Below are 22,288 nucleotides of genomic sequence, written 5' to 3'. Positions count from 1 at the left end.
TCCAGATGAATGTCCCCACTTTAATGGATGTATCTTTAATAGGAAAAGTCTTTTACTTTCCTGGGCACTTCTAAAATCTGAGAACTATGCCTATTTCCCCATTTAAGTTCATAAACCACAACACACTTGAAAGTTTACTCAAGATACAAATCTATACCACCTCTACGTTTAAAAACAATACTGTAAAAGACATTTAAAAATTGATTTTAAACTTTTGTAATTACTGACATGTGTGGTTTAATTATACTTAACCATAAAAATTCAAATAGACTTCTAGCTCTACTGAAAAAAAGGCAGCTTTATCATGCACTAAGCCAGCGCAAGGTACCATCACTGACCCTGGGTTATCACCGACTCTCACCACGAAGACCCAGGAGACCAAAGAAAAGCAGAGTTGCTTCAGAGTCAAGGTACAGAGACCAGCAGCTCTGAGAATTGAGAAAGAATGAGACCAGATACATTTAGGTCATATTGTTTAGCCTCTCCCATTGCCAATTTCCTCACTTGTAAAATGAAGGTAATATAACATCTATTGCTCAAGGTTGTTGCAAGGATTAGTTGCAAAAGATACATAGATCTTAGAATCTTAGACTCCATATATCTTAGAATCTGAAATCTATCTTAAAACTTATGTATCTCTTGCAACTAATCCTTGCAACCTTGAGCACATTTTCTGACACGGGTTTTTCAATAAATAGTAGCTATTATTTTTATGCTATCACTATTAGTAATTGACTGTCACTATGTTAATACAGCACCTACACATCAGAACCTTACCCATTTAACACAACTGAGAACAAACTAAGACCAACAATAGGTCACAAAACTCTAAAGAAAGATACAGCTTGTTTTTAAAACCTATAAGCTTTTATTTATTTCTTTCTGGTTTAATTACTTGTTTGCCAAGTGAATTATAAATATGCTTTGTTATAAATTATAAACTCAAATGTACTTGTCTTAAAGAAATCCTGAATTTTCTAGTCCTGACAAGTATACCTATACAGTTACGGAAACCAGAAACCATAAATAATAGGCAATGGATAACTATAAATAAATAAATATATATATAGAGAGAGAGAGAGAGAGAGAGAGAGAAACAACCCAACAACCATACTTTGTGGTTGTACCTAGAGATAAGGCCCAAGTCCAACGACCATTTTTCATATGCTCCATTAAAATAATGACAGGCAAATAGTAAATTTAATAAACCTAGCAAGTACCTTTCAAAACAGTGACAATATCATCACCACACTTTATGTACTATTTACAAAGACCAAAACAGAATCTCTGATTTCCAGATTAAAAATAGATTATGAATTATACTAATGTTTCAGTGACATTTTCCATGCAAAAAGTATGCAGAATCAATTTGGGGAGCTAACAACATGAATCTGTACCTTAATTTTATGAGTAAGAATTACAAGTAGAACAGGTGGATGTGTTATGCTTCATCACAAAGAAGCCATACATCTTAAGCACTACAGTAACTAAAAGGACCTTAAAATCTGGTATTGGCTAGGTTCTTTCGACACCAAATTATCCAGCAAAATTCATCTTTTTGAATGGCAATAGACTTGTATCCTACAACTGATACTCAAACTAGCATATCTGATCAGAAAAAGTTCATAAAGACCTAAAGACACTAAATCAGAACATACTTGTAAACATTAGTCTCACTCCAAATTAAATGTAGTATACCCAGTAAAATCACAGGATTCTGTATTACATACTTTCACTTGATAATTCTGATCACTTCAAAAATCAGTACAACCAAAAGTTGAGTCCCAGGAACAGATTACCTACAAAAATTATTAAAATGTACACAAGTTCAGGACTATAATTCATTCTTGGAATTCCCAAAGAAATCAGAGAAACAAGATGTATTATAGTCACTAACTTCAAAAATATGAGCAGCTATTACTTGGACAATAAACTCTTACCAGCATAGGCTAGTCTAACAATAGTAGCATCATCTTGGGCTAAGTGGGCTATGCCTGGAAGAATATATTCCGGATAGATATTGACATCATTGCGAGGAACCTCTTTGACAAGAGCAAGAACTTTGGTCAATGTCCTCAAGGCTTCAGCCCTCACTCTAGGAACAGAGTCATTGCTGAAATGCAAAAGATATGGAGTAATACGATCCAAAAGAATTTCTACACTTAATCTTGGGGCCAAATGGAGAATAAGTTCCAAAGCAGCAAGTTTGGAATCACAGTATTTAAGGGTCTGCAGACAGGACGTTATAACAGACACCAAGATAACCAGCCCATTTTCCTTAGGCTCTCCTTCTGCTTTTTCTGGCAGATCATGTCCACAGAGATTGTGAATAATGTTGCCCAAATCCTTCCGTATAACCAGAATGCGCTCATCTGCAGAAAGAAATGTTTCCTTGGCAAACTGGGCCATGTAGGGCTGAAGGAATGTGTAAAATATTTCAGGAAAAGCATTGCCACGCTGCTGCTTTAGGTAATCTTCTGCCCCTAAACGTTTATCTGGCTCACGGTGAATCATCTGAGTTACCTACATCAAGGGGAGAAAGGGAGTAAAAAATAGATTTGAGAACAGCAGATTAAATCAGATGAAAGCTACAAGGGCAACTTAAACATGACATAAAGAATTTTTCAGGTAACTCTGACTCTTCTCAATCTTCGCCTTTCAAACTACTTTCAGAACCTGACCACAATATAAGACTCTACTACTATCCTACAAAGCAACAGAAAATTATATAGTAATGTATTACAGATGACCCAAACACATAAAGAGGGGATATACCCTGTTCAGCATTCCCCACTTATTAAAACAGGGGAGTAATACATTGCTGCCCACAACTCAAGGATTCTTAAACATTTTTGAGTGGGGTAATACCACTGAGAATCTGAGGAAACAATGGGGTTTTCTCCAGAAAAAAATGTATACACAAAATGTTTACATATAAAATTACACACAATTCTAAAAGAATCACAGAACCACTAAAATCTATTTATATATCAGAGTTCTGATTTAGAGTCTTAATACCACGAGTCCAAGGGAACACATAGTTTAAGTGTTGTTCTAGGATCTAGTCAAAAAGGGAATCAGTGGTTTAAACTTCTCAAGTAGTGTAAGAGATGTTAAATCCTACAAACCCTAGAAGTGATATACCTGACTGATTTGAATTTATCATATGTTTTCTGGCATCTTAGGGAAATAATTTTCTTTCAGTATACAGAGCACAGTTTAATTTTCCTAGATCTTCAGAGTGAATCAGTCATTATTTAAATACTTAAAATATCATAAAAATATATCTAGTTATTTGCGCTTTCTGTTTATATTCTAAATAGGCACCTAGCATTGAACTTGCAGGGAATCAAATGCACTATAAATATCAGGAAAAGTGGCTTAAATAGAATTCCTTTTACATTCAGATTAAGCCTTAAAGATTCATCAGATTCACTCCTTTCATAGTTAAGAAAATGCAGGCCCAAATTCATGAAGTCACTTAGCCAATGCAACATGACAAATGAGTGACATACCCAAAGACAGAACAACCAGGTATACCAACTCCTAATCCAGTACACTGTTCACTGAACATGAGCTAAACTGGCTTCCTCTAAAACATCTTATTTTTTAATACTTGGCATTTCTAAGAGAAATCAAAATGTATTCTGTATTTCCCTACCTTACTACAGAATATTTTAATATAACTTTCCATGACTGGGGGTCAATCAGTTACTGTATGGATGGACTTAATAAAGATCCCCTCAAACAGTAAGGTGGATATATGGCTTATGGGATCTCCCACGGACTTCCTCCTATCTGCTCTGCTATAGTAATTAGTGACTCTATAGCCTTCCCTTCCAGAACAGCCTCAAGAGAGACATACCAAGCAAGGTGTTTCTCTATGACATGGCCCTATATTACTGCATTATATTCAAGTTGATGTTTCCTGTCTCTTTCATTTTAGATATATGTCCTCTTCATTTCTTACTAGCAAGCTCTATCCTGGACAACATCTCTAACCCCTAGGCACCTCTTTACTTCCTCCCAAGTCTATCCAAGCAGAGCTGAAGACATGTGTGCGTATGTGTCTGTGTGTATAACATCATGCATGTTTTATACACACATAAAATTTAGTCAAATGAGCTCTGTGCCTGAAAAGAGATAAAGTATTATATACTTCTCCCTAACAAAGTAAATAAAAATAGGTTGTTCATAATTGTCTATGGGGTTTTATTCCTTTGTTCTAAATTCATAAAATTCCAGAGAGCTTTCTAATGCAAAGTGAGAACACAATTCTATTAAAACCTAATGGAAAATACTTGTAGCATAGTTACCAATTCTCTGATACTGCGATCTTCAATTTTATTTAGCACTTGTTCCGGGAAAAACTGTCCATTTCTATAAGCCAGAAGTTGAGAGAGATCAAACAGTGGTACACCTTCTGTAAAAAGCTCAGCTATAACACAACCTGGAAAATAACAGATATAATTCCATTAAAAATGCAATGCAAGATATCTTTAATACAGATCAACAATTCAGAGAATTCGCAAAACTCAAAACGAAAAACCTGAAGTAAACTGAATTGAAAATTATAATGCAACATACAACTACGATCAAGCAAGACTGGGAAAATGTCCATTGCCTTATCACCAGTTTCTAAAAGTGCAAAGTCAAAAGAAGCCCACTGAATATTTCTCCATCTTAAAAAAAAAAAAAAAACCAAGTGAAATTACTTCCTAGTTCTCTAATTTAAAATGAAAATGTTTGTGTATAATATATACATACATTTAGAGATAGTTTACAAGTCACAAGAAATAATGATTTTTTTTTAAGTATGGACTTATTTTAGACATTAAGTTCATAGGGAACTGAGAAGTCATACCTGACAACTCATTTATTCACCGTCAAACAAAGAGTTATTAAGTATCTACTATACACTAGACACTAGCCATGCATATAATAGATAAAATCCTTGCCCTCATGAAGCTTTCATTCTAGGAAAACAGACATAAAATAAACCAGTGAACAAACATGTGAGGAGTGCTACGAAGTATAGGTATAAGACTAGAGAGGGAAGGAAAGATAGCCCAATCACTGCACACTTACATAATCTTCAAACAAGGAATAAAAAAATCTATCTACATTCCGAAAAGGACAAAGCAGTTTCACTGAATCATTATATGACCTGCATTTCACAAGTCTTTTTTTTTCTTTCTAAAAGAGAGGAAAAGAAAGAAAATGTACATGCATGTGGGATGGGGGGTGGGTGGCAGAGGGAGAGAGAGAATCTTAAGCAGTCTCCACACTCGATGTGGAGCCCCATGTGGAGCTCGATCTCACGACTCTGAGATTATGACCTGAGCAGAAATCGAGAGTCACTCAACCAACTGAACCACCCAGGCACCCCTGCATTTCACAAGCCTTAAAGAGATCCTTAAATAACCTTAGCTCACAGCCTCTGCATCTGCTGGTCTCTCTACCTAGAATGCTACTCCCCCAATGTCCACCTAACTTATACCTCCACCTTCTTCAGATACTTCATCAAATGTCATTTAGATTATTAGCAGTAAGTTAAGTACCCAGTTTAAAATTGCAAGCCCCACCACCACAACTACCCCATACTTCTTGCCTGGCATGTTCCCTTCTCCTTTCCCTGCTGTTTTTCCCCACAGCCACCAACTGCCAAATATTACGTACTTATTCTCTTTACCATCTTGTATACCCACTAGAATGCAAACTCCTCGAGGAAGGGATTTTCATCTATTTTGCTCACTAAAAAATTTCCAGGAACTAAAACAGTTCCTGACACATAATAAACACTCAGTAAAGTTCTTAAATTAATCTCTACCTATTTGTGTGAAGTTTTAGAATAAAAGACTTAAAAGAGCTATTAAAAACACCATAAGCAAGAAGGAAAATAGAAGACCGGACCAACACAACAAACCAACTGGATCTAACACAGACATCAAAAGAACACTCCACCCAACAACAGCCGAATACAAATTCTTCTCAGGTACACATGGAACACTCTCCAGGTTAGACCGTATGGTAGGCCACGAAACAAGCCTCAGTAAGTTTAAAAGGACTGAAATCATGCAAATCATGTCCTCCAAACCACAATGGAATAAGAAATCAATAAAAGAAGAAAGCTTGAAAAATTCACAAATATGCAGAAATTAAAACACACTCCTACATAACCAATGTATCAAAGGGAAAGTAGAAAAATACTTTGCGACGAATGAAAATGAAAACACAACATATAAAACATATGGGATGCAACTGAACAGTGTTTAGAGGAAATGTAGGACTATGAACACCTCTATTTTAAAAGAGTGCAGGACAACAACCTAACCTTAACCCTAAGAACAAGAAAAGTAAACTAAAACCAAAACAAACAGAAGGAAAGGAATAAAAAGACTGGCATGGAAATTTGTGAAACAGAGAATAAAACACAACAGAGAACATCGACAAAATCAAAGGCTGGTGCTTTGAGAAGCTCAACAAAATTGACAGACTCCTGCTAAGAAGACAGATGTCCCAAACTACTAAAATAAGGTATGAAGAAGGAGACACACTACCAACCTTACAGAAATGAAAAGAACTATATTTTGAACAACTGTATGCCAACAAATTAGATAACCTAAATGAAATGGACAGAATTCCTGGAAAGATACAGATTAAAGCTGACTTACAAAGAAACAGAAAATCTGAATAGACCTCATAAGTAAAGAAACTGAATTAATAATAAACATTCCACAAAAGAAAAGCCTAAGACAAGAGGCCTTAACAGAGGCTTCACAGTCTATCTAATGTTAAAATACTTAACCATCCTTCTCAAATTGTTCCAAAGAAACAGGAGAAGAGGGAACACTTCCCAACTCATTCAAAATTACCCTGGTACCAAACCAGACGAAGATATCACAAGAAAAGAAAACTACAGACCAATATTCCTGATAAATATAAACACAAAAATCCTCCAAAAAATACTGGCAAACTGGGTGCAGGAATTAATAAGTCCATACCAATAATAAAAAAAAAAAAAATGAGGGGAAAGAGAGGACACTTAAGTATGCCAGAATGCTGATGGCCTACTGGTGAATGTGGAGGAAGTACCAGAGTTGGAAAATCATCATTGGCAATCATCAAAGTAAAGACTGGGTCAGGCAAGAATCAGCAATGGATGCCAAATCAAGAAGGAAGTTGTGAGGACTGGCAGTGGATTTGCATGGTCTTAAAGTTTCTTCCCACAAGCTACTTAGTTGCAAGGGATTAAAAAAAACAAAAGGTAACTACGGAGGGGAGAATCAGGCAAGACCTTGACCAGGTGATCAAAATTAACATCACCAACAAACACCATTCGTCTCTAGATGTGATACTGTGAAGATGCATCATCACATATACAGTATACTGAGAATGAATAACCTGAATCTAATCAAACAGAAAAATCAGACAAACCCTAAATGAGGTACATCCTATGAAAAAACAAAGGGGTGGAGTGAGGTGCATGAGCACATGCGTGAGTGCGCGCACGCGCAGACACAGACAGACAGACAGACACACACACACACACAATGCAGGTAAAAGCCAGTGAAAACTAGTTATTCAAGGTCTGTATCTAGTTATCAGTAATGCTCCAATGTCAATGCCAGATTTTGAGGTGGTACTGATCATATAAGATACCACTAGTGGGGAAGCTGGGAGGAGCATTCTTCACTATTTTTGTAACTTCTATCGTTTAAAATAAAAAGTATAAAAATAATTTTTAAAAATTTAAGGGGAGAAGTATTCTTCAAAAAATGTCAATGTCATGATGACACAAAAAGCTATGAAGATGTTCCACATCAAAGGAAGTTAGAGACATGACAACTAAATGCAATACCAAACCCTAGACTGGGTCCTGTCCTGGAACAGTTAAAATGCTATAAGGGACATTATTGGGTCGAAAACAAAATTAGCATTAAAATTGTAAATTATGTTATCAATGTTAAATTTGCAGCAGTTGAAAACTGCAACATACAATTACATAAGTGTTATGTAAGAGACGAGGATCTTAGGAAATATATACTGAAGTATTTAGAAGTAAACGGCCAGGATGTACATAACTTAATCAGGAAAAATCATGGGGGGTGGGGTGGGGTGAAAAAATAATGTACAGGTGATAAAACAAGGAGCAAAATGTTAACCAAGTGAATCTGGGGATTCCCTTCTCCAAATTTTTAAAGTTTATAAGTTTGAAATAATTTCCAAGTAAAAAGTCATAAAGAAACATAGGGTACATTTGACTATTTACAACTAAATGGAGGTTGTTATGGACTGAATTGTGTCTCCCCCCCTCCCCAAAATTCATATATTTAAGCCCTAACAACCCAGTACCTGTAACCTGACTAAATGAAGGTGCTAGGGCCTTTAAAAAGGTAATTAAGGTTAAATGAGGTCATAAGTCCATTATGACTGGAGTCCTTCTAAGAAGGGGCACCACGGAAGAGGCCATGTGAGTACACTGAGTAGGCGGCCATCTGCAACCCAAAGAGAGTGGCTTCAGGAGAAATTGCTCCTGCTGGCACCTTGATCTTGGACTTCCAGCCTCTAGAACGGAGGGAAAATAAATTTTTAAGCTACCAAGTTTGGGATATTTTGTCACAGCAGTCCTAGCAAACTAATACAGAGGTGAATATAGGACTTTTTTCTTGCGACTTTTAGAATGTTGTTCTGGAAAAGGTGTTATTAGGTGGTACTTCCCGATGGAACAAACTGTTCAAGGTGTCTTCATCAACACTAAATCCTTAGCTCAAATGTTACCTTCTCATAGACTTCTCTAACCATTTTATCTAAAGTAGTCTCCTACCAACCTTTGTCATAACACTTAAAAGTCATAACTCTGTCACAGTACTTACCACTAACGAAAATTAACTTCTTTACTTGTTTATTCTCCACTACACTAGAACATAAGCTCCTTAAGGGCAAAAACTTTGTCGGTCTTGTTCAGAGCCGTACTCCCAACATGTACACAACACAGTGTCTCATACATAATAGACAGATAATACTCAAATATTTGTCAAGCAAATGAATGAAAGATCTTCAGGAAAAGGGTTCTGCCTACTTATATGACCAGAGACAGAGAATATATATACCCTTCTCCAAAACTAGCAGCCAGGAACCATGGATATGCATCAAGATGGAGAAAAGTAACATTCAAAACCCAGAGAGCCTACATCAAATCTTAGGAGCAGTACGAGGTGGACAGAGCCCACCCACTTCTTTCAAAAAAAATGAAAGGGCCTATCTTCAGCCAATACAGTGGAGGACTCTAGTCTGGAAAAACAAATGCTGAGTAAGTTCATGGAACTATAATGCACACAGAAAGGATAAATATAAACTTTTCATCGACCCTTGAAATTTTAAAACTCTAACAAACTTCCAGTTACAAAATAAATAAATCACAGGGATGTAGTATGTTATATGCCAATTATACCTCAGTTAAAAAAAAAAAAGCCTATAAATGATCCCGAAATTAAAGTGATCACATTTCTAAGCTAAAGGAAACCTATTTACAAAATCATATTTTAAAAGTAAAAATGGTTTGCCAAAAATTTAGATAAATTCACTGATCAAAACAGTCAGAACTCTGATGAATTACATTTCTAATCTTGTCACATTCACAGCCTGGAGGCTAAACCTAGCTTATCAAAAAACACCCCTCAGTATTAACCTCAGACACAGATTAGTGAGCTGAACGGATCAAAAGAGGTTTATAAAACTGTGTAACAATTCTTGTTCATAATGGAATATTACTCAGCAATCAGAAAGAATGAGTTCTCAACATTTGCTACAACATGGACGGCACTGGAGGAGATAATGCTTAGTGAAATAAGTCAAGCAGAGAAAGACAACTATCATATGATTTCTCTCATCTATGGAACATAAGAACTAGAATGATCAGTAGGGGAAGAAAGGGATAAAGAAAGGGGGGGTAATCAGAAGGGGGAATGAAACATGAGAGACTATGGACTATGAGAAACAAACTGAGGGCTACAGAGGGGAGGGGGGTGGGGGAATGGGATAGACCGGTGATGGGTAGTAAGGAGGGCACATATTGCATGGTGCACTGGGTGTTATACACAACTAATGAATCATCGAGCCTTACATCGAAAACCGGGGATGTACTGTATGGTGACTAACATAATATAATAAAAAATCATTATTAATAAAAAAAAAAAAAAAAGATCTTAAACATTCTCATCATAAGAAAAAGAAATTGTTAACTATGTGAGGTGATGGACGTTAACTAAACTTGTGGTAATCATTTCACCATATATACATATATCGAATCATGTACATTTTAATATAATAGTATATATCAATAAAAAAAAGTGGGGAAAAAAAAAAAAAAACAATTCTTGTTCATACCCTCAGTGAAATACACTTCTTCATTATGTTACTTTTCCTAAGTAATCTAAAATACAGCTCAATTTACGTTTTCTTTGCAGCATACCTACAGGTGGGAAAAAGATTAAACCCAACCTTTGCAAAATTCATGAAAAATGGCACTCATGCAGAGTTCACACGGTATGCCTCAGGATACTATTTTCAGCCCATTTCTCTTCCCAAAAGTTAACAGAGAATCTAGAATCCGTGGCCTGACTTCAAGTGGTCTGTGCATGTGAAATAATGTATATTAATGCATGGTACTTTCTTCTAGAGAAGAAGGCCACCGATTTCATCAAAATCTTTAAGGGGATCCAAAAAAGCTTAAGAATCATTTTTCTACAAACTCTCCCTGGTTACAAACCCATTCCCTTGGCTACGTTACTACCTATTTCCTGGTAACTACCAAATCTCCACCTCCATCCCAAATCTCTATGCACCAAACCTTTATAACCAACTGCCTATACATCTCCTCCTGGATATCCCCTGGACACCTTCAATTCAACATATCTTAATAGAGACTTCATCATCTTCCCACCCTTCACCTGTTCTTCCTCCTATTTCTCCTATGTCAGTGACCATCTTGCCAATCCACCCAATTTCCCAAGCCGGAGTGAAAGCAGTGTCCTTGACCTCACCTACCAATCAATCACCAAGTCCTAACAATTCTACCTACTAATTATCTCTAAAGTATTCTTTTTTCCACTCCCTCTCCAATTCTGTCACAACTTTAAGCTTGTCAGGGTCACGTCTTATCTGGACTACGGCAGTTTACTTGTAACTGGTTTTCCCGTCTCCAAGGTAGCTCCCCTGCAATCCACTCTCCATGCCATAGCGTTAATCTAAAATACATAATGCCCCTGTAGGGTAGCATGGGCATGCCAGACCCTGTCTGATCTGGGACTTGCTTACCTCACACTCTACACTCTATGTTCCAGATAGAGTAATCTACTTAAAGTGTCCTAATAAATCAGTGCCTCATGCTCTGGTCTTCAGGTCTTTGTATAAGCAACACCCTCTGCCTGAAACAAGCTATCCTTGCCATTGCCAGCTCCCAATCATCTTTCACTTCTGTTTAAAAATCATCCTTCCAGGGGCGCCTGGGTGGCTCAGTCTTTGGGGGTCTGCCTTCGGCTCAGGGCGTGATCCCAGGGTTCTGGGATCGAGCCCCACATCAGGCTCCTCTGCTGGGAGCCTGCTTCTTCCTCTCCCACTCCCCCTGCCTGTGTTCCCTCTCTTGCTGGCTGTCTCTCTCTGTCAAATAAATAAATGAAATCTTAAAAAAAACAAAAACAAAAACAAAAAAAAAACATCCTTCCAGGGGCGCCTGGGTGGTTCAGTCGGTTAAGCATTTGACTCTTGGTTTCAGTTCAAGTCATAATCTCATCGGTCTTGAGATCCAGCCCTATGTCAAGCTCCCCGCCCAGCAGGGAGTCTGCTTGAAGATTCTCTCCCTCTGCCCCTCCCCCGACTAGTGCTCGCACAAGTGAGCACAGTCTCACATAAATAAATCTTTAAAAAACTTATATCATCTTTCCAATAAAGAGGGCTTTCCTAATACTGCTTCTCCACCCATACCATGGAGACTAATAAATACTTCTATGCTCCTATAACAGCACCCTGTGCTTATCACCACCACAGCAAATCACTCTGCATTGAAATGTCCTTTTTCAATATCATGTCTACCTCCCCATTAAATGTAAACACCTTGAAGAGAGGGACATAATTGTCCATCCATCTCTAGCACTTAAGACAGTGCCTTGGGGTACCTGGCCAGCTCAATGGGTAGAGCACGCGACTCCTGATCGTGAGTCATGAGTTTGAGCACCACACTGGGGGTGAGTTTCAAGAGTTTACTTAAAAACAAACAAACAAACAAAAAAACAGTGCCTGATACATACAAAAGAGTTCAAATATTTCTTAAATATTTGAATAAATGAACTACTCTGCATTTCCTAGGCACTTACACATGTCCAAAGAAAGACTGCTATATCTATCTGAATAGTGTATGAGACAGCAAGAAAATAATTTTTCAACATATGGGATTTTCTAAAAGCTACATTTCAACGTTCCAGAGTTAAAATATATCCACATCCCCCCTTGGAAAATTTGACCAATTTGAATACCTGCTGAAAAGATATCCATTGCCCTCTTCAACTCTCCTCTTGTTCTCTGATTACTATTTAAGTCTACAAGTGGAGTTGAAGGATCCCTCATATATTCTAACTCAGTGGCAAACAATCCACCATCAACAAAACGTTCAGGAGCAATATAGCAAGTTCTCCTCCTCGAAGTGTCAAAGAAATAGTTGAAATCTGCTGGGTTGTCCTCTGGAAGATAAGTGGGCTTAAAACTGGCAAAATCAGTCAGAAGGACCCAATTCCAACTGGTGACCATTACATTCTCAGTCTTGATGTCCCCATGACGGACTCCAGATTTGTGCGCTTGGTCCACAGCTGTCAGGATCTGGAAAGCAATCCAACGCTTCTCAATGTTATTTAAGAATGGACGGGTACTGATGCGATCATAGAGGTTGTCTCGCACATACTGCCTAAAGAGCATGGCTGCTTTCTCAGACGCTTTTTCTACTGCTTTCTGAAAAGGTAGACAGTTCTGTGCAGAATGAAGCCTGATTTTCAGTTCCTCCAGCTCTTGTTTATAGCTGGTTAAAGGCAATGTGGGATCCTGAATTGCAAAGACCTTCACAACCACCAGGCCTTCTCGGTGCTTCGCTCGAGCAACTTTAAAAAACCGAGTACTTCCCAGGCTCTTATCATACTCAAAGTCATGGATGTCTGAGAAATAACTCTCCACAGAAAGTATCTGGGAAGGAGCAATGCCAGCAAGCTGATTCCCCATAATGGCAGGAAGCACCTCGGGGTCAGTAAGTCAGGATTCAATACCTACTTTAAAAAAAAAAAAAAAGGAGGAGAAGAAAAGATACAAGCAATAAAATACCATCATTTATGTGTTCTCTTCCTAAAAGATTGATGCACCATATATCTCTTCCACTGAAAGCACTGTATCTAGTCTTCTAGGCAGCCTCTAAATTTTAAACACATTTATCTAAAAAGATCGTGTTATTTTATGTTGTCCTTTCCAGGAGCTGAACTATCTTTAAATAGACCCCTTCAATATTAAGTTGAAAATGTCAGAATGTGTATTTTCTGCCATTTAAGTTTAAAAATTAATGAGCCTTTACTATGTGTTCAGCATTGTGCTTGGGGCTATGAGGGTCACAACAGTACTACATGATACAGTCTTTGTCCAAGAAGAACCTGTGGTCTTGGATGTAAGACACAAGCACATTAAAGACTCAAAAATAAAATAAATAAAAATAAAAAGTAATAATAATTTAAAATAAGAACTTAAAACTGACTAAAAATCGCCTAAATCAAATAGGTCACTGAACTCCTCAAAGATCATGCTTAAGATTCAAAAATAAATCAGTAACTCCTGCGCCCTTCAGCCTAATTCCAGTGTGCTAATTCCCACCACCTAACAGACGGCATAAAGTTGTTTGATGTGCAAGAACAAGGAAGAAACCCTGGCAGAAATGTTAAAGAAAAGTAAACCACAACACACACTTGCCAAACACAGCCCAGGGTTCTCCTAGCTCATAATCTGCAGGAAATAAAAGACACTCATAACACACGACCATGCGCACATATAAACATTTACCCTAGGACTCTGGAAAGTGTCACAAGTCGGTCCCTAGCTCACACTGAGGTCATGACGGATCACTTCGGGGTCTGCGCGGGACTGGGAGTCAGCAGGCGGGCGAGCCTTCTGTATGAGAGGTCTTCCTTCAAAGGCAGGAGGCGGGACGCTGGGGGAGGGAGGCCGAAAAGTCCCAATTTCCAGAAACCAAGGTGGTCCGCAGGGGAGAACTGAGATGCTCTCGGCGTCGCAGTAGATAAACGAAGCCAAACTGAAGGGATGCCACAGATACCCCGAGAGTTGCCCCCGCCAGTCCCCTACTCTGCCCTGGGAGCCATGCGTTCCCGGGCCTCACCTTCCTCTCGGGCGGATCTCTGGACCCTCGAAGACCTCTAGACTCTCCCAGAGCCTCACCACCAGGCGGGCAGGTGGGACTCGGGATAGAGCGGGAGGCTGCCAGTAGCAGCGAAATAATACTCCTCCAGCTAACGCGGACACCGTAAACGCCGAACTCCCGGGAAAGCTGCCGGCTCTGACCTCACTTCCTGTCGCAGAGCGGAAGTGACGACCAAGTAAGGCTTGAGGAAGAGAGCAAGTAGCAAGGGAGTTGGTTGCTAGGAAACGAGGAAAGGGCGTGGCCTCATGCTAAACACCTGGAGGAAGAAAATAAAATGTTCTATTTCCCATCCTGGTCTTCTATCGTTCCCTAAACTCCGAGGCTTCCGACATCCCCAGAACAGAGTTCTCTAAGAGAATTCACAGGTTTGTTTAGGAAAGCTAATATATCCCAAGTTGAATTTTTTAAGAGCTTAATTGAGATATAATTTACATACTATAAAGTACACCTGTTTAAAACATACAAATCAATGGCTTTTTATATATTTACAGAGTGGTTCAGTCATCTCTATAATTTTGGAACATTTTCATTACCCCCCAAAAAAAAATTTTGTAATCATAAGCAGTCACTCCTATTCTCTCCCTTTCCCCTCCCCGTCCCAGCCCTAGGTAATTACTAATCCATATTCTGTTTCTATAGACTTGCCTATTCTGAATATTTCATATATATGGTATACAATATGTAGTCTTTGTGACTGTTTTCACCTCACATGTTTTTGAGGATTATCTCTGTTGTAACTTGTATCAATACTTAAATTTCTTTTTATTGCCAAATATTCTATTGTATAAAGACTCCACATTTTGTTCATCCATTCATTATTTGGTGGACATTTGGTACGTTGTTTCTACTTTTTGGTTATTATGAACAATGCTGCCATGAACATTCCTGTAGAAGGCTTCGTGTGGCCAGGTGTTAATTCTCTAAAGTAAGCATATAGGAATGAAATTATGGAATCATATGGTAACTCTACATTTAACAGACTGATAAACTGCCAAACTGTTTTCCCAAGTTACTGCACCATTTTAAATTCCTACCAGCAATATAGGAGGGTTCCATTTTCTCCATATGGTCACTTATTATTGTTAGTTTCTATCTTTTTTATTATAGCCATCCTATCGGGTGTGAAATATCTCATTGTGGTTTTTATCTGCATTTTCCTAATGACTAATGATGTTGTTAATCATCTTTTTGTGTGATTATTGGCCATTCATGTACCTTCTTTAAAAAAGGTCTATCAAATTTTTTGCCCATTTTTTCATTGGGTTATTTGTCCTTTTATTATTAAGTTTTAAGAGTCCTTTATGTATTCTGGATATAAGTCCCTTATCAGGTTTGCAAATAGTTTTTCTCTGTGTTGTCTTTTCACTTTCTTGGTGGTGTCCTTTGAAGCACAAAATATTTTAACACAAAACTGAATTTTTTTTATCATCCTTGCAACAATCCCTCCTCCCTTATTCCCTATCTCAGGAGGCAACATTACCACCCACTGGATTCCTCAAACTACAAATTTAGAAGGCATTAAGTCATCCTAGACATCTTTCCACTCTCTCCCTCTTTCATCCACCCCCATTCAGTATCATCATCCTGATGATTCCACCTCTAAAATATGCCTTGAAGCCACCCACTGCCATCTCTCCAGGGCCTAGGCCAAGCCATCATTATTGTGATACCTAGATTTTAAAACCTACTCAGAAAAGGCATTCCCCACCCACAATATTATTTTTTGTACTTTTCCCATGATTTCTTCTGGGTCTTTTATGATTTCATTTTGTGTACTTAAATTTCTGAAGTACAGGTCCAACTTTATTCTTTCTCAAGAAGAATACTCAGGAATCCCAAAATGTTAACAAGTAATCCATTTTCTCCCCACTTATTTTGAAATGTCATATTTACCACATACAAATTTCCTATATATATTTGGGTGGGTCTTCTGCCGAACTTTCTTTTCTGTACATTGAGTTGCCATTTAATTCACCTGCGAGTACTGTTTTAATCATTGTAATGTTTTCATGTCTAACATGGCTACTGCTTGAGTAATCTTTTTAAATCACAACTATAATCATAAGGATTATAACCGTGTAATCGTAAGGATGCTTCCATAGTTCCAGATTCTCCCCCTTGTTTTTAGGCTAAACTTTAAAAATCCTTAGCTTGGCCTACAAAACCCTGAATGATCTGACTCCTATCCATAACCCCCACCATTACTGGCATCACTCACTGTCTCTCTCAGTCCCCCACAATAGCCTCCCTTTGCTCCTAATGCCTCATACTTCTCTCTACTACTGGGCCTTCAGGTTTACTCTTTTCTCTACTTAGAGCACCCTTTCCCCCACTCTATGTAGCAAAACTTGCTCTTCTTTCAAGTCTCAGATTAAGTGCCAATACTTCTGGAAGGTCTTCCCTGAAGTTCCCTACCATCACCACTACCATTATATAATCTCATGAACACCGCACTTTTTCTTCATAGCATTTATTATCACTGAAATCGTTTCATCTGGGAAAGGGGGGTAACTATTTGTTTAAGGTCTGTTTTCCCACCTGACCATCAACCCCGTGAAGTCAGTGATTGTGTAATTCTTATTCACCAAGACACCTTCAACAACTACAATAGTATCTGATACACAGTAGACATTCAACAGATATTTGAATCAATAGATGTGGTCTTTATAAGGCCACCTTATAAAGGGTGGTGACCACTAGGGCCAAGGTCATGAGTTCTATGACTAGGAATGTCTAAAATATATATAAGAATTGCTACACACATGGGGCGCCTGGGTGGCTCAGTCAGTTGAGCATCCAACTCTTGATTTCAGCTCAGGTCATGATCTCAGGGTTGTGAGATCCAGCCTCACATGAGGCTCTGTGCTCAGTGGGAAGTTTGCTTGAGATTCTCTCTCTCTGCCTCTACCCCTCCCCCTGCACACCTGTGCTCTCTCTCAAACAAATAAATAAAATCTTAAAAAAAAAAAAGAATTACTACACACACAGTTATTTAGCAGATAATATTTTAGGATTATGTCCATATCTCAGATACTAAATATCATGTATGTAAGTACTTTAAACATCTCTTCAACAGAAAGCTTATGGTGTAGAAATGGGATAAATCTCTCTCAATTTAGATCACTCTTGCATTTTCCCCACATCTATTTTTCCCCACCAGTACATTTTGTAATAATTCATGAAATATTTTTCAATGCCTTCTACACTCACTTCAGTGGTTTTCTTTCCTTTTCTTTCTTTCTTTTTTTTTTTCTTTCTTACTTTTTAAATAGGAATCGTGGCTACCCAGGAGGTTTTCTTAAAGGAATCTCACCTAGTCCTTTCAAAAGTAAATAAAAAAATAAAATTTGCTTGCTACTGGTGGAGTAAAAAAGAGAAAGAGCCAGCAGATACACTTCTATCCTCTAGTCAGTGGCCTCTCAGCTGCACTGTGGCAGCGATGGCGTTCTGGGATCGAGCCCCGCATTGGGCTCCTCTGCTATGAGCCTGCTTCTTCCTCTCCCACTCCCCCTGCTTGTGTTCCCTTTCTCGCTGGCTGTCTCTCTCTCTCTGTCAAATAAATAAATGAAATCTTTAAAAAAAAAGAGAGAGAGAAAAAGAAAATAGACATTTCAGGAAAGTAGCTGTACTAGAGGAATGCCCCACCCCTTGCACATAAGAGGGGCTAGTTGACTAGCTCTCACTAGCATGTATAAGAGGAAATTATGTAGTTCACTTCCAGGTCAAGGCAGTTAAGAAGTGAATGACCTTCTCTGTTCTCTCTTTTCCTTCAGCCTAGAGCAAGGACTTCAAGGCCTTAGGTAATGCCAGAGCCACCAGATGATAGAAGCCTGTGTCCCCGAATCACAGCCTGGAGAAAGACCACCTGTTAAATAGGAACACGCACACAGGACTTTTACAGAACCAAAAGTAAACTCCTGTGTGTTAAGCCAGTGCAATGTTGCTATCTACTTGCCACAGTAGTCTTAGCTTAACCAATCCATTCATCTTCCAGATTTCTAACCTTCCTTACCTCTCATGGCTACTCACCTCACCAGTGCACTTCCAGTGCTACGAGGTGTCCATATGGACTCTCTGTACTCCTTGCATCCTAAGGAAAAGGGGTAAAAGAAAATTCCTAATGTAAACAACACCTTCCGGGGAACATTTTCACTGTTTTTGTAAACATTTTCTTTTTTTTTTTTTTTTTTTGTAGAAGATTGCCAGCTAACAGATGCAAAGGGAATTACAAGAAATTACCATTTTGTACCTGCAGTATAATAATTGGTTCCCACAAGGACTGTCAATGGATTCTGTAATCGTTGGGCAAAAGGGTGTGGGGTAGCAAGACAGACTCATGGTGCCCAAGGAATAGCTACAGATTACTTTCTACATTGGGGGGGGGGGGCGGGGAATGAATCTTTTATGGTGGAAAATTCTGGCAGCAAACCCTTTACCTAAGTGATCAAATTTAATATCACTAATAGCAGGACAAAGATACTAGGAAGGCTCCTGATATAATGCAATGGACAGTACACAGTATCATCCACGAAGCGTTCTCACCAAGGCTGTTTAACTGAATCTAATCAAGCCTCTCGACCTCACTGTCCAATACGATAGCCGTTGGCCGCGTGTGAATATTGCGCCCTTGAAACGTGGCTACTCAAAATTGAGATATGCTGTAAGTATATAAAAACACAGGATTTAGGGCAACCCTGTCAGGACCCCTCTCACTCTTGAGAGCTTTTTCTGTGTCTTCACTTAATAAACTGTTGATTTACTCACTCTCCGTTGTCTGCGAGATTCATTTTTCGACTCCGTGAGACAACAAGCTAGCTCTCCCACTTCATTTTGGTGCCAAAACCCGGGATCGCTTCCACAGAAAGGTTAGTAAAAGTGGACTCTTTTCTTTTCTTTCTGGGAGATGTCTCTCCCTTAAGTGACCTCTTCTCACAAACCACAAAACCGGGCACCCGTCGACCAGTTAAAGGTGAATAGCGTGGCCACCGGTCTTAAGTCTCAGGTGACAGGCTTCTGGACAAAGGTTTGGCCAATCTCCTGTCCTCAAAAGAAGGGTAGCATGGCCTAACCCTACCCAGTTCTGCCTTCTGTTCATTGGCTTTTCTTAAACGGCTTTCACCCACCTTAGGGACTTTGCTACATAGCAGGGCCCTTCCGATCTCCGAAGGTCAGTGTGCCCTTTTGATCAGGGATTCATTTCAGCGTGTTGCCTATGTAGACACGAGGTGTTTTCATTTTACGATGTCTTTCGTGAGAGCTTAGTTTGGGAGGAGAATCTTTTCCTCATTTTTGCTGCCTGCTAAGACGTATGTTTTTCTGTAAGGTGCAGTAGGTTTATTCACCGCCAGGGATCAAAACTGAAGTTATTGGCAGGCAAGATTAGAGCTATCTCTTCACATAAGTTAGAGGGAACCCAATGTTTCCCGGGCATTTACTGGAATACTTGGGGTACTAAGGAGGGAATTACAGACCCCTAGCCAATTCCTCGATTGGTTGCATTAGTGGCTGGGACTTTAATGGGTAATACAGTTGAAGTTTTCTTGTTCCAACAACAGAACTATGAAATTATGATGATGCTAGATCTCAGGGTCTGCACCCCTCAACAGGGCCATGCTTGCAAATGGGATCTCAGGTATACAGACAGAAAAAGCACCCAGAGGTAAGGCAAGGGAACATAACTGAATCAAAGTTTAAACTGTTAGCCTCACTAAGCTTTTATGACTGGGCCAGACTTTGGGGGGATGGGGGGAGATCCAGAGGAAAAAAAGGAGGATCAGGTGACGGATGGGTAAGAGTGGCTACTCCCACCAGCCTGATCCCCCCTCAACCAAAGATGTTAGGCCACAATTTCACCTTGGGTAAGAAACCATGGGACGCCTTGGTTCACAGTGGAGAGCTGATATGTAGGGACACCTTCATAGCCACCTCTTTATAACAGGGATGGGGTAACTCCTACCAGGATCGTGAGATGGGAAACAAAGCATTCTCCGAGGGGACTCCTCTGGATTGGGTACTGCAAAATTGTGTAATTTCCCTCGTAAAATTTTCTAGTGTTTTCCATGGGTTGAACAGGGCAGGTTCTTCAAGGCAAGGTAAAATAAGGCGTGACCTTCGCAAGCCAGGGCATGGTCTCTTCTTCAGTTCCCAAGGACTCTCCTTTGGGGTGCCTTTTAACCCACTGGAAACAATTTGGATTGCAAATTTAGGAAAGGCCTGAACTCCTGTAACACTCACTTCATGGCCACAGTGGTATCTCTCAGGTCTCCTCTGCAGGAAACAGGGTGAAGAGACAGAGGTACCCTAGGCCCATCCAGGCTTTCAGGGCTTTCGGTCAGGACCCAGACCTCAGGGCCTCTTGCAGAACGTGTTTGGTGGTAACCAGGCCAATAAACTCCCTCCTGACATATTGAATAATTGTCTAAACAGGCCTCCTCCAAATAAACCCAGGTTGCTGGAAGAAACACAGGCCATCTCCAGCAAAGGGGATGCTGACTCTCACTCTCTCTCTCTCTCTCTCTCTCTCTCTGTGTGTTCCTCCTAACAGATGTGGGGGCTTCTCCCTCACTCATTTCCCAGCTTAATGGCTATAACTAGAGCCAACTGTGGTTAGTTTACCTCAGGACGGGACTTTAAGGAATACTCCCAAGCAGCTGCCGAAACTCCCCTTGTTTCAGGGAGATTCCCTGTCTTCTCCAGCCTGACATGGACTGCCTAATCCCACTTGTTGGTGGAAAAACATGGCGCTTACTCATCTGACCAAGTGGATGCGCTTTGGCACTGGAACTCTTTTTCTCTGTCTTCTGACAGCGCTTTGCCTCTTCTGTCTGCCCCACCCCCTCCTGTTTCTGTACCTTGGCTACCACCTGCATACACCGCTCACTTCAGATTTCCCCACCAGTGTCTCAGGTAAAAATTGACAATGGGGAACAAACTGATTGACTTTTAAAAGTGGACCCAGGTGGAACAAAATTTGGTATTTAAACTAAGTTAAGTTTATTGGTTTTTTTTTTTTTTAAAGATTTATTTATTTGGGGGCGCCTAGGTAGCGCAGTCGTTAAGCGTCTGCCTTTGGCTCAGGCGTGATCCTGGCGTTCCAGGATCGAGTCCCACATCAGGTTCCTCCGCTGGGAGCCTGCTTCTTCCTCTCCCACTCCCCCTGCTGTGTTCCCTCTCTCACTGGCTGTCTCTCTGTCACATAAATAAATAAAATCTTAAAAAAAAAAAAAGATTTATTTATTTGACAGAGAGAGAAAGCACAAGCAGGGGAAGCAGCAGAGGGAGAGGGAGAAGCAGACTCCCCGCTGAGCAGGGAGCCCAATGCAGGGCTCCATCCCGGGACCCTGAGATCATGACCTGAGCCGAAGGCAGGTGCTTAACCGACTGAGCCACCCAGGCACCCCAAGTTTATTGGTTTAATTAAGACAGATATGTCTTTAAAGTTACCAGCATTAGATGTGTAACTTTTATTCCGCCAAGGTTTGCTGCAGGTCAAATAAGCTCGTATTATCTTTGTTGCAATTTGTTAGCAAAAAGATAACGAAAATGATGGTTGTCTATCTCATCAAAGTTTTTATAGGAAATTGTTAAAATAGCTTTCAAAGTCTTTGGGGTTAAATTCATTGGACATCTAGGTCTTTTCCAAATGGGAAAAGTGCTAAAGCATTGATTGCTGGACATAGGCTTGTGCTTTTGAGTTCTTATTGCAAAAAACTAAGAATATCGAGTCTGTTGGTAAACATGCTTTGCGCTTAACCGATTCACAAATTTGCCATCTAAAAAAGTTTTGGTGTAACAGTTCACAATTAGGTTACTACCTAGTTTTCA

General features: G+C 39.5%; 1 protein-coding gene across 5 annotated transcripts in view; it reads right to left on the bottom strand.

Moving 5' to 3' along the window:
- The window catches only part of PIK3R4 (phosphoinositide-3-kinase regulatory subunit 4), a 201,527-nt gene that overhangs the window by 61,517 nt on the left and 117,722 nt on the right, over window positions 1-22,288 (bottom strand). For 3 of the 5 annotated variants that reach the window (XM_048216222.2, XM_057315962.1, XM_057315963.1), the window contains 5 exons: window positions 18,494-18,554; window positions 14,089-14,720; window positions 12,534-13,310; window positions 4,317-4,450; window positions 1,941-2,523 (listed from right to left, as the gene is read on the bottom strand). In XM_048216222.2, coding sequence (XP_048072179.1) covers window positions 1,941-2,523; window positions 4,317-4,450; window positions 12,534-13,266 — 1,450 coding nt within the window. In that variant the 5' untranslated portion in view covers window positions 13,267-13,310; window positions 14,089-14,720; window positions 18,494-18,554. Of the gene's footprint in view, window positions 1-1,940; window positions 2,524-4,316; window positions 4,451-12,533; window positions 13,314-14,088; window positions 14,721-18,493; window positions 18,555-22,288 lie in introns of all 5 variants that reach the window. The other 2 variants (XM_057315960.1, XM_057315961.1) reach the window with 2 other exon arrangements.

Source organism: Ursus arctos, unplaced genomic scaffold, assembly GCF_023065955.2.
Source record: "Ursus arctos isolate Adak ecotype North America unplaced genomic scaffold, UrsArc2.0 scaffold_20, whole genome shotgun sequence".
Taxonomy (NCBI): Eukaryota; Metazoa; Chordata; class Mammalia; order Carnivora; family Ursidae; genus Ursus; species Ursus arctos.
Note: the sequence above shows the minus strand (reverse complement) of the source record. Positions and strands in the feature narration are given on the sequence as shown.